Source organism: Manis pentadactyla, chromosome 3 (genome assembly GCF_030020395.1).
Source record: "Manis pentadactyla isolate mManPen7 chromosome 3, mManPen7.hap1, whole genome shotgun sequence".
Taxonomy (NCBI): Eukaryota; Metazoa; Chordata; class Mammalia; order Pholidota; family Manidae; genus Manis; species Manis pentadactyla.
In genome coordinates this window covers 19,908,622-19,920,881 of record NC_080021.1, presented here as the reverse complement: position 1 = coordinate 19,920,881, position 12,260 = coordinate 19,908,622, and the positions used below count along the sequence as shown (strand labels likewise).

At 47.8% G+C, this 12,260-nt stretch overlaps 1 protein-coding gene across 3 annotated transcripts in view; it reads left to right on the top strand.

The window, feature by feature from the left end:
* ZHX2 (zinc fingers and homeoboxes 2) overlaps window positions 1-12,043 on the top strand; it is a 139,827-nt gene extending 127,784 nt beyond the window's left edge. For all 3 annotated transcript variants that reach the window (XM_057497781.1, XM_036925508.2, XM_036925509.2), the window contains 2 exons: window positions 645-3,399; window positions 10,756-12,043. In XM_057497781.1, the coding sequence (XP_057353764.1) occupies window positions 879-3,395 (2,517 nt within the window). In that variant the 5' untranslated portion in view covers window positions 645-878 and the 3' untranslated portion in view covers window positions 3,396-3,399; window positions 10,756-12,043. The remainder of the gene's footprint in view (window positions 1-644; window positions 3,400-10,755) is intronic.
* Window positions 12,044-12,260: the final 217 nt, after the last annotated feature.

Genomic DNA, 12,260 nt, shown 5'->3' with positions numbered 1-12,260 from the left:
GAAATACATATCCAACAGAAGTTGAATGGCTAAATACATTATGTATGGTATATCCCTATAATTCATGTAACATATAGCCACTTTTTAGATCACTATTTTTCTCAATATTTGTAGAAAAAAGGGATCTTCCAGTGAAATGAAGGAAGTAAGGAAAGACAATATGGGGGTTATTTTTTTTCTCCTTTATACCTCAATGCATTTTCTGGATTTCCTATAGTGATTTTCCTTTAATGATAAGAAACAAAAGTTCCTATCTATTTTCTAATGCCCATATAAACGCCACTGGCCTGCCCCAGGTATGTGTGTTGTTTCTGACGAACCATCATTTAAAGCAGCCTGGGAGTCCGGCAAAGTTCCCTCCACGACCCTACACATCACTTCGGAAGAACTCAGCACCTTGGTTGTTTTTCTGTGTCTCAAAACATGAATGTATGATTGCTTTGGGCCTGTTCCCACTGCCCTTCCTAAAGAAGGGATGAGCAGGAGGATGTAATCTTTCATTATATTTTCATGCTACCTATGCTCACCTAGATGCTTGTTTGGGGCGCCACCTTAGATGGGTCGTGGATGCAACTTAGAAAGAAATGCTCGTTTCTTCTGCCTTGTGGAAAAACACTGACCCTATCTCTGTTCTTGTCCCACAGATATGATGCTGCCTCTTTTGTTTAGCCATTGGAGCAGTTACAATTTTCTGTGCTGAGATCATTCTGAAAACTCAAACACTCGACTTCAGCATTCAAGGGAAGCCAAAGCCATTGGAGAGGGAATAAAGCCAAAAGCTTTTTTATCTTATTTGTTCCAAAAATTGCACTGCCCCTTCCCTAGCTGCCTCCATCCACCGCCCCTCCCCCCCAAATAAGCTATTGCACACAGGCGGCATGGCAAGCAAACGAAAATCTACAACCCCATGCATGGTTCGGACATCGCAAGTAGTAGGACAGGATGTGCCCGAGGAAGGAGACGGGGCCAAAGAAAAGGGACTAAGCACGCCACAGCCTGAAATGGCCAAGGACAGTTGGGCAATGGAACCTGACAACTCTTCCAAAGAAAATGAGGTGATTGAGGTGAAATCTACAGGGGAAAACCAATCCAAAAAACTCCAAGGTGGTTATGAATGCAAATACTGCCCTTACTCCACACAGAACCTGAATGAGTTCACGGAGCACGTTGACACGCAACACCCCAACGTGATTCTCAACCCCCTTTATGTATGCGCTGAATGTAACTTCACAACCAAAAAATACGACTCCTTGTCTGACCACAACTCCAAGTTCCACCCCGGGGAGACCAACTTCAAGCTGAAGTTAATCAAGCGTAATAATCAAACTGTCTTAGAGCAGTCCATTGAAGCCACCAACCACGTCCCATCCATCCCCACCAGTGGCCCCGGAGGCAATGACAGTGATCCTGGGATCTCAGTGAGTAAAACCCCCATCATGAAGCCAGGGAAACCGAAAGCTGATGCCAAGAAGGTGCCCAAGAAGCCAGAGGAAGCTGCCACCGAGAACCACGTGGAAGGGACTGCACGCCTGGTGACAGACGCAGCGGAGATCCTCTCAAGACTTGGAGGCATGGACCTCCTCCAGGACACGTTAGGGCATGTCATGCCTTCTGTCCAGCTCCCACCAAATATCAACCTTGTCCCCAAGGTCCCCGTCCCACTGAATACCACCAAATACAACTCTGCCCTGGACACGAACACCACCATGATCAGCTCTTTCAACAAGTTCCCTTACCCAACCCAGGCTGAGTTGTCCTGGCTGACAGCTGCTTCCAAACACCCAGAAGAGCACATCAGAATCTGGTTTGCCACCCAGCGCTTAAAGCACGGCATCAGCTGGTCCCCGGAGGAGGTGGAGGAGGCCCGGAAAAAGATGTTTAATGGCACCATCCAGTCCGTACCCCCAACGATCACCGTGCTGCCCGCCCAGTTGGCCTCCACAAAAATGTCACAGCCCATCCTCCAGACAGCTCTACCGTGTCAGATCCTCGGCCAGACCAGCCTGGTGCTGACTCAGGTGACAAGCGGGTCGACAACTGTCTCCTGCTCCCCCATCACACTTGCGGTGGCCGGGGTGACCAACCACGGCCAGAAGAGACCTTTAGTGACTCCCCAAGCTGCCCCTGAGCCAAAGCGTCCGTACATCGCCCAGGTGCCAGAGCCCCCACCTAAGGTGGCCAACCCTTCACTGACCCCAGCCAGTGACCGCAAGAAGACAAAGGAGCAGATAGCACATCTCAAGGCAAGCTTTCTCCAGAGCCAGTTCCCTGACGATGCTGAGGTCTATCGACTCATCGAGGTGACTGGCCTTGCCAGGAGCGAGATCAAGAAGTGGTTCAGCGATCACCGGTATCGGTGCCAAAGGGGCATCGTCCACATCACCAGCGAATCCCTTGCCAAAGACCAGTTGGCCATCGCGGCCTCCCGACACGGTCGCACATACCATGTGTACCCAGACTTTGCCCCACAGAAGTTCAAAGAAAAAACACAGGGTCAGGTTAAAATCCTGGAAGACAGCTTTTTGAAAAGCTCTTTCCCAACCCAAGCAGAACTGGAAAGACTAAGGGCAGAGACCAAGCTAAGCAGGAGAGAGATTGAATCCTGGTTCTCGGAGAGGCGGAAGCTCCGAGACAGCATGGAACAAGCCGTCTTGGATTCCATGGGGTCGAGCAGAAAAGGCCAAGATGTGGTGGCTCCCAATGGTGCTCTGTCTCGACTTGACCAGCTCTCTGGTGCCCAGTTAGCCAGTTCTCTGCCCAGCCCTTCACCAGCAATTACAAAAAGTCAAGAACAGGTTCATCTCCTGAGGAGCACGTTTGCAAGAACGCAGTGGCCTACTCCCCAGGAGTATGACCAGTTAGCGGCAAAGACCGGCCTGGTCCGAACTGAAATTGTGCGTTGGTTCAAGGAGAACAGATGCTTGCTAAAAACTGGAACCTTAAAGTGGGTGGAACAGTACCAGCAGCAGCACGTGGCCAATGATCACGGCTACGAGGCTGCATCAAGGAGAGCAACAAAAGCCGTGGTTGCCGAAAGCCTGAAGAACGGGAGTGAGGGGGGCCAGCAATATCACAGGGACCCCAAAAAAGTCTGTCAGGAGGACTTGGAGAAGTTGGTACCCAGAGTGAAAGGGAGCCACGAGCAAGCAAAAGACAGTTTGGTGGCCAAGTCTTCGGAGGTCACTTCGGACAGATCTGAGGGCAGCAGCCGGGATGGCCAGGGCAGCGATGAGCACGAGGAGGCAGGCGTTGTGGACTGGGTGGAGGTGACAGTCGGAGAGGAGGATGCCGTCTCAGACAGGTCGGACAGCTGGAGTCAGACTGCAGCCGAAGGCGCAGCAGAGCTGGCCGACTCGGACTCCGACAGTGTCCCTGCCGAGGCTGGCCAGGCCTAGCCAGGTAATGCTACCTGTTCCCCAGGCAACTAGGGGCGGGGATGCTGGCTTGCTTGCTTTTTATGGCCAGTGTCAGTAAAGGTCGTAGGGTACAGAGATGTTGACAAAGATGATGGGTTCTTTTTAAAGGTTCTTTTTGAAAAAGGAAGAAAATGTGGGGCTGGTAGCTTTGATGACCTTGATCACAAGGCTGTGCTGATGGGTGTCAACGCCACTGCCTGTGACCCACTTGGATGCCACTCTTTAGGGCCTCTCTCTTCTAAAGCCTGGTTGCTATTGTAACAACCTGTCCTCCCCCAGTTTTGTGTTCACTACTGTAAGAAACAAACATGATGAGGATGTATCCTTTCTTTTTTTTCTTTTTTTTCCCCTTTCTTTTCTTTTTTGGATTTGTTAACAGTAAATACCCAAGTTGACTGGCACTGAGATTTGGGGCGGCTGCTTTTAACCTGAAAGGTTTTCGTATTTGCCTGGTCATGGCTATAAGAAGGTGCCCAGTGTGTCTCTTTAAGTAACCCTGTTTGGGTCCCCAGAACCCCTTCAAATCTGGAAGAGACTGGTGTAAATTAGGCCTGTAGCTACAAAAGCCTGGGAAGGGAGGTTACCATGGTTACTAATGGCCATGTCATTCACATAATGGGACATGCCACCCAAGTCCTTGGTGTTTGTGCTTCACCAAAGGTCCGTGCAAATCTAGCCTAAAGCAGAGCAGCTTGTTCAGCAGTAATTTAGAAAAGAGGGGGTAGTCGGAAATACAGGGGGGGAACCCCACCTTGGCCAAAGCCAGATATTCCAAGGACAGCTTGGAAGGAGGAGGGAGATGCACAATTTACAATCTGCCCACATTGGCTTCTCCAGAGGTTACTTAAAAGGCAATGGAAGGGGCCTCCATATCCTCTTTCAAAATAATGAAATACAAGTAAGAACCTCCAGAATGATTGATAAGGTCCAAAGGGAGCCCCGGAAATTACTGTGCCTTTTTATTTATGAACTTGGACAACTTTGGCTGGCCATGCCACTCATTAATTCATTTATTCCATAATAAAATGAGGCACCCTAGCAAAAAAGTTAGGTCCTCTAGACACCTTGTGTCAGCCAGTTCCTTCAACTAGTAAAAGAGCAATTTGATCACAGCATGCCATTGAGTCTTCTCCGATTTTTCAGGAGGAAATGGTGATAGCTTGGGGATGAGAGTACAGCCCAGAGGGAAGGGGGCTGGTGATAGGAGGGGGCTAAAGACTACCGAGTAGTCCCAGCTACCCACCTACCCACCACCGTCTGTCTACCTCTGTTTCGTTCCCCGCCCCAGCCATTTTTCTGCCTTCTTGTAAGACCCTACCAGTCCAGCCCTTTCTCCCTCATTGAAATAAGGGAGCAATTTTTTTGTTCAATCAGAATTTGCCTGGAAGTTCCTAGCTTGCCCTGTCTTCTGTCCTTGACCTTTGCCAATGTGGGACATAAGTCTCATGATTGCTTTTTCCTGCAACCACAGAGTAGACCATAGGGTTCAGTTCAATTTGACAAATACATTCTGATCACTAGCGATAATGGGATGGAGAAGACAGACGACAGAGTCCTCGTTCACATGGGGCTCATCAGGCCAAGGAGAGAGGAAACTGCTCTTTTCTTTACTAGCCAGGGTGATCTGCGGTGTGGTGGCGACGTGCACAGCTGGGTGTGGGAACACACAGGATGGGCAGCCAGGCTGGGAGTCAGGGCAGGCTCCCTGGAGGAAGGTATGTCTCACTCAGGGGCTAGCTGATGGGAAGGAGTTAGCCAAGTACACAGACAAGGAGAAGAGTTACTCAGGTGGAAGGAATAGATAAGACACAGGTCCAGATACAAGAAAAGGAACCATGCAGGTGTGAGGACCAGAAGGGTTTGGCAAAGCCAAGCAGCTGAGTTTGGGGTTCAGTGAACGATGAGAAAAGACAAACTAAAAGAAAACCCCATGGTTTAATACCACTGGCATGAGCTATTCTGAACCAATATGTTTGCTGGGTTTGAGGGTAAGGATGCCCAGTGTCCCAGAGTGAGCTCAGGTGGGACTTCTGCCCATCTCTGAGTGGGAGGTTGTCTGGGGGTGGCAGCGCCCCAAAGCCCCTGAGGCACCTGCCCATCCCTTCTCTCCCAGGCGCTACCACCACTAACAGTTGAAGGTGCCCATCTGGGTTGGCTATTCCGGTGCCTGGGGCCCAAGAGGAGCATAAAGGGGGAAGCAATGCTAGAACCAGAGAGGGAAGCTTTGGGAAGGAAGGGGGAAAGATGGAAGGGGGGATGCAGGGCCTCCTGGGTGGCAGAGGCTGAGCAAGGTGCTCTGGCCGCAGACCGTCTCATCTGTTCTCCTAGCAACCTGAAAAGTAAGCTGCTCTGTATTTTATAAACCCAGAGACTGAGACTCAGAAACGAAGGAACTTAGCCACATTCCCCCAGCCAGCACCTCAGTTCTGCGTGGGAGCCCTGTCTCTTCCTACTGCTCTGTCTGCCTCCTTATTTCAGACAGAAATCCCGCATTTCTGGTTGACCCCTGGTGGGGGTGGGGGTGGCAATACCTACAGTGTTTGGAGTTGACTTTTAAATTAAGATCAGATAATTCAGAGATATAGGAACTAGGTATAAAAAAAAAATCAGGAATACCCAGGAACCCCATTTTATGTTTACATGTGGTAAATGCCATAGGTGTGAGCTGGAAATATTCCTAAACAATGTGATAAGATCCACTCACCGCCTGGGGACATCCAGTACCCCTAATTGGCTTCCTGATATTTCAGGGGTGCCACTGTATTGAGAAAGGGGCTGCAATCTGTACTGGCAGTGGCATCTGAAGTCTTTCCCAATTCCTGGACAGAGGCACCCCTTAAAGGAACCTTTCCATTTAGGAGGGAAAAAGGATCTCTCCAAATTACTTCACAGCTTTTATGAGCTGAATACATGGGTCTCTTGAAATTCATAAATATTCAGTGATGCCTTTATTTAAACACATATTTCTTTAGGAACCGGCAGTTGAGTTTAGTTGTTACACATATAATAATTCTGAAAATAACGCATAGTTTTGACTTCATAAAAGGTGTTATGTGATGCATGTTAAGAGGATAAAGAGACCGAGTAAGCAGCTGCTGGGAGCTGACTCTGTAGGAATCAAGCATCTCTCCTGACCAAGTTTCTCTTTGCAAGGCTCGTGCCAATGTTCCACTCAGTCCAGGCTCACCCAGGCCCTGAGGTTAGACACGAAAATAAGGAATCCTTCCTGAGCCTTGAATTATGTTGTCTCGATTCAACCTGGGTCCAAACAATTATCAAGCCATCCATTGAGAGACCTGTCCTGGTAAGAAGCTAAAAAACAAATTTGGCCTTTCCTAAAAATGAGTCAAAATACTTGAGCCACATATTGCCAGACATATGCCTTGATGTTTGGCCAGATGGAATATCCCAGTACTGCTCCTAAGAGTTTCTATTTATTGGTATATGCCATGTGCTTGCCACATTCTAAGCACGTCTACTAAATCATTTAAACTTCACTATAACCGTCTGAGATAAGTATGGCTTTTTCCCCCCTTTTACAGAGGACAAAACTGAGGCTCAGAGAGACTTGCCCTGGGTTCCTCAGCTAGCACCTGGTGGAGCCTGAGACCACCCCTCATCTGTCAGTGCCTGACCTGATCACCATGGCCCACCACCTCTCCTGACATGGCAACCCCACCGTGGTTCAGACCAAAGCAACAGGAAGTGGTCATTTCTTACTTTTACATGGGAGTGGAAGCTAATACACAATTATTCACTCACTAACTTTGCTACCTTCTGATTTCTGACAAGTTCTAAGTCCTCATGAATAATGATGGCTTTGGAGAAGAGGTCAATTTTGTAAAATGTTACAAAAATATTTACATAGTTCAGCCTGCTTAAAATACTCAAGGCTGCCAACAGTTACATCCTAGCTAAGTTTAGGGCCCAGGAGCTGAATGCCCCACAATCTGTTCAGATTAGCTGTCCAACTACAGATATTTGGAGAGATGGCTGGATGAAAATACTGTAATTGTCTGTTTCTCTTTCTCTCCTCCACCAGACCCTTGAAGGTAGGGATCATACCCCATAAATCTCTGAAGCCCCAGTACCTGATTCAGAGCAGATGCTTAAAAACAATTTACTGGACCAACCTAAGAATTAACAAAGACAGTTGTCTTCCATTTATCTAGGATCTAGTATCGAGTAGGAGGCCTTCTGCTTCTCCTCCTTTTTTTCCATCATTCATTAGCCTCGTTTGATCACAGCAGCAGGAGGAGAGGAGTTGGGGGCAGTTTGCTTTCCATGTATGTGAGCAGCTCGAAGGAAATTTCTGTTGGAGAATCAGTCACCGAATATTTACTGGGCAATGCTTCTTCAGGACTGCACATTAGCCTCGCTGCCCTGCTACCTAAAGGAGAGGTAACTGTCATCACTTCCGTGTACCTAATTCTGGAGCTTCCCATGCTAGGAATTCTCCCTGTGCTTTGGGCAGCTTGTAGCAATTTAGGAGCCATGAAATCTAAGCACCTCATTTTTCAGAGGAAGGGTGCAGGCCCCAGTCCAGAGGCACTCACAGTAAGTGAGTTGGCTGATTGACCCATCAAGAATTTGCAGAATGCCTGCAGCATGCTTGACTCTGGAAGGCAGTAGTGCCCAGCACATCCCTGCCCTTGTGGAGTCCGTAGTCTGATGGGGAATGAAGCTTTAATCAAATAAAAGGAAAGGTGCCATACTGACAAGTTTTTTTTGAAGGGAAGGCACATAATAATATAGAATAGGGGAATTTGACCTGACTTAAGGGGTCGGGGAAGGCTTCTCTGAAGAGGTAGTAGACGAATTGAAACCCTAAAGGCTAAGTACAAGTTGGCTAGACAAAAAGGAGGGGATAAACATCCCAGGCAGAAAAGCCCTGAGGCCAGAGGGAGCTTACTACATTTGGACCTGAAATGTGGTCATTGTGTCCGTGGCTTGCCTGGGTTGACACTTCACTGCAGTGCAGCGGCTAAATAAGCCGGAGTGTCAGGTAGACTCACATATAATCAGTTTCCCTTGAGACTCCCCTAACTCACCAGTAAAGAAGATTATATGTGATTCTGGGCCATGTGACCCTATAGAGAAAGCCTGAGACCTTCTGTGAAACTCAAGGACAAGGAGGTGGTACCTGGGTCAGGTGTGGAGAGGAGCAAGTAAAGCTGGACTGGCTGCGGTGGCCGGGCTGCAGCACTTACTACTTGCCTGACGTCATATAGTCCCCCAGAGCCTCTGCTTCTCCCCTGTGGAGTGCGCCTAATGGTCACCTGCGCCCACCAGTTGCTGTAAGGAGCGAGGGGGATGATGGGCACCAGCACTTAGCATCAGGCCTAGCTCAGAGTAGGTGTGAGATCAACGCCAGCTACTCCCACTGTTGCCACGATGTCGCCCTTGGTTTTGGCCGGGCTGCTGAGCTGTCACGTGACTCATGGAAATCACTTTTCCTCCCTGAGTTTCCAGTTACTGAGTGAGTGAGGTTGGCAGCCCCACCTACAAGGATCCCTGTACCTCTTAGGATTCTGTGGCCTCTGCCAGATCACTTTTGGGTGGTACCAGATCCAAAGGACACCCCTTGAATCTGGTTTTATCCACAGGCATCACTTTGACAAGTTGGTCTCTTAACTGCAGTATTCCGTCTTCTCGTCAGGAGCGTCTAGGGCCTGTGGGCACATTTGACATCCGAATATTGGGATGAATGATGACCTGCTGATGCCTTTGGTTGGGAAGTCTAGTCTTCTTGCCCTTGGTCCCCTGCACAAAAAATACTTCCTGGTTCCTTTCTCAGCCAGAGAAGTAGTGGAGTAGTAATGGCTTTACAGGAGGGAGATACAAAAAAAAAAGGCTGGTGACCTCAGGAATCTGTGGATTTGATAAACGTCCAGCCTGTCATGCAATCTGCAGATTTGATGACCTTCCAGCCTGCCATGGAATACTGGCTGGCCCTGGCCCCTCCCCGTGGATTCCTTTCCCAGGATCTGGAGATCCTGGGAGCCCACAAAGGTAATAATAGAAGTCTGTCGTCGTTTCCTTCGGTCTGCCACTAAGTACCACAAACTGGGTGGCTCAAACGACAGAAATGTGTTCTCTCTCAGCTCTGGAGACGGGAAGTCTGGTGCCTGCAGGGCTGGTTCCTTCTGAGGCTGTGAGGGAGCATCTGCTCTGTGCCTCTCCCCTCACTTCCGGTGGGTTGCTGGCAACCCTTGGTGTGGGTACATGCATCACCTCAATCCCTCCCTTGCTCTTCACATGATGTTCTCTGTGTGTGTGTCTGTGTCTGTATCCAGATTTCCCCTGGTTCTAAGGACACCAGTCATATTGGATTAGGGTGTGCCCTAAAGACCTCGTTTTAACTTGATGACTTACCTCTATAGAAAGAATTTCCAAATAGGGTTACATTCTGAGGTACTGAGGAATAAGATTTTAATTTATCTTTTTTGAAGACATAGTGCAGCCCACAAGAAGGTACTTGGACTATTTTCATTACTTCAAATGTAAACATTCCTTCATCCTGACTCTTGATACTGTTTGTATTTTATGAGCACAGACTCGGGATTGCCTAGGTTTGACCCCTGACTCTACTGCTTACTAGTGGTAGGGTGTTGGGCAAATTATTTAGCCTCTTTGTGCTGTTTCCTTTCCTGTAAAATGGGAATGATAATTTTTCTGAGGGTTGATATAAGCGTTAAATTGAAAATACACTTAAAATGTCTCATATTATGATTGCCTTTATATATCCTACCATGTCTAGAAAGGCTCCCCCTAACAAAACAACCAAAGCGGGTATAATACCTACCATGTCCCAGATGCTATTCCAAATGCTGGTGCCTATATCAATTTATTTAATCATCACAGCAACTCTTTTATTTTATCATCCCTGTTTTACAGAAGCTAAAACAAAGCTCTAGGGAGATTGTCTCCTGTGCATGGGCCCCAGTGCCAGTAAATGGAAAACTTAGGACCCAAATCCAGGTTTTCTGACTCTAGGGCCCCTTAGGAACCACTGTGACTGGCCGCCCCTCCAGGAATCAGAACAGGGCCTTGTAATGATGAAAAGAATCACAAGCCGCCACCTTCACTTGCCTAGAAAGTATCCTGTTTTCAAAGGCCTGATTCTGGAGGCACTTGCCATGTCAGATGGTGCTCAGAAAACACTCCTTCCTTTAAGACAGGCCCCAGACTTGGACATCTGTCTGTCCTCCAGCCTCAGGGTGGCTTTGAAGGGGTCTTGCACAGGAGAGCCAGGAAGAAGCGACACCCACCACCTGCAACCAGGGAGTGACAATCATCTGCCTGACATCTCTGCTCTGGCTTTCTGTCATCTTTCTAGGGAAGCCCCTCAGAACTGCTGTGCTGATAAAGGGGATGCTCTACCTTTGAAGAAAGAAGAGAACTTCCCTCCCCGGCCATCCTGGCCCGAGACTCCAAGTGGAATTACTTAGCTCGCGTGTGCCTGCAGGATTCGGGAACCCCAGCTGCTTTCACATGCACCTCGCAGAGGACCGGTGGGAATTGTTCATAGTGCCAAAGTCCTACTACTGCGTTTTCAGTGGGTCCTTGTACATAGTTTGCTCCTCTGCCCTGGCCCCTGGCTCTTGCTATACTGGAATCTATTTGTACAACATGGGACTTTTGTTACCTTTTTAATCGAGCGCAACTTCCTTTTCCAGCACTACCATGGTAAGGTTTTTTTCTGGGAGGGAGGGCTGGGCACATGTGTTTTTCTATTTTTTCTTCTTTTCCTTTTTATTTTATTAATTTGTGGGAGGGGGGAATGTTAGTATTAGTGCCATTATATCTACCGGATTTTAGGTAGGGAGAGTTCATTTTTAAAGGTAGTTTGAAATGTGGGAGATTTCTCAGTGGAAAGGGCTGGACCTCAGGGTCTGGCTCAACTCAAAGAGGATTTACGGACAGTAGAACTTCCAAATCAGTCCATTTCTGGTTCTTCCCCCAGCCACCTTCGGGGTCCCTGTTTTGCCTCGTGCACAGCTTACTCGGCCACCAAGAGGTCCATCTAGCTTCTCACCTACCTGGCCTTGTAGGTCCAACCTTGGGCCAAGCCGGCACCCGGAGAACTGGGTGTCAGACGGCTGTTCTCTCTAAGCTCCTTTTTAGATACCAGCAGAAAGGGCTCTCCCATTTGTTAGCATTACTATTAATTTTATGAATTTAAAACAAAAAGAGAGATCTTCCTATCTAGATGGTACAAACATGAATAGCCTTGGTTTTCATTTCTGTCCCTAACTGCCTTTTCTCAGTGTGGTATTTGACAAGATTTCAGCTTGAAGCCTCACCATGAATTGATTTTGTTTGTGTATTTGTTTTGGGCCAATTTTAGATTCCTGAGTGCACTTTTTTTCTTTTTTTTTCTTTTTTTTGTTAGTCCTAACTTTTAAAGAAGAAAAACCAAGAGACCTATCTGGTGTCAATGTTGCAATATGAATTGTGTTTGCAATCCCTTGCCCCACCCACTGTTCCCCATTTGAATCCACTGCACAGATAAAATGCTAGGGAGTTTGAAAAAAAAAAAGACCTTTTTTCTAACTTGTTGCTCATTTGTTGTTAACTCAATAAAGCAAAAGACTAAGCATTTTTATAACCTTTTCCTCTGCCCCTCGTTCTTCATTGCTGTCTGGCTCCCGTTACAAATCCCAGAATGACCACATTTCCCATTTTCTGCCTTGGTAAGGCCCTACAGCACAGGTGAGGCTTTAAAAACAGGGTATAAATGCTGCTGGGGGAATCTTCATCATACCTCTTTTGACACAGAGAAGTAAGTGATAAGCCCTCCCTTCTCCAGGATGTTCACAGGTAGATGCATAAAATACTGCA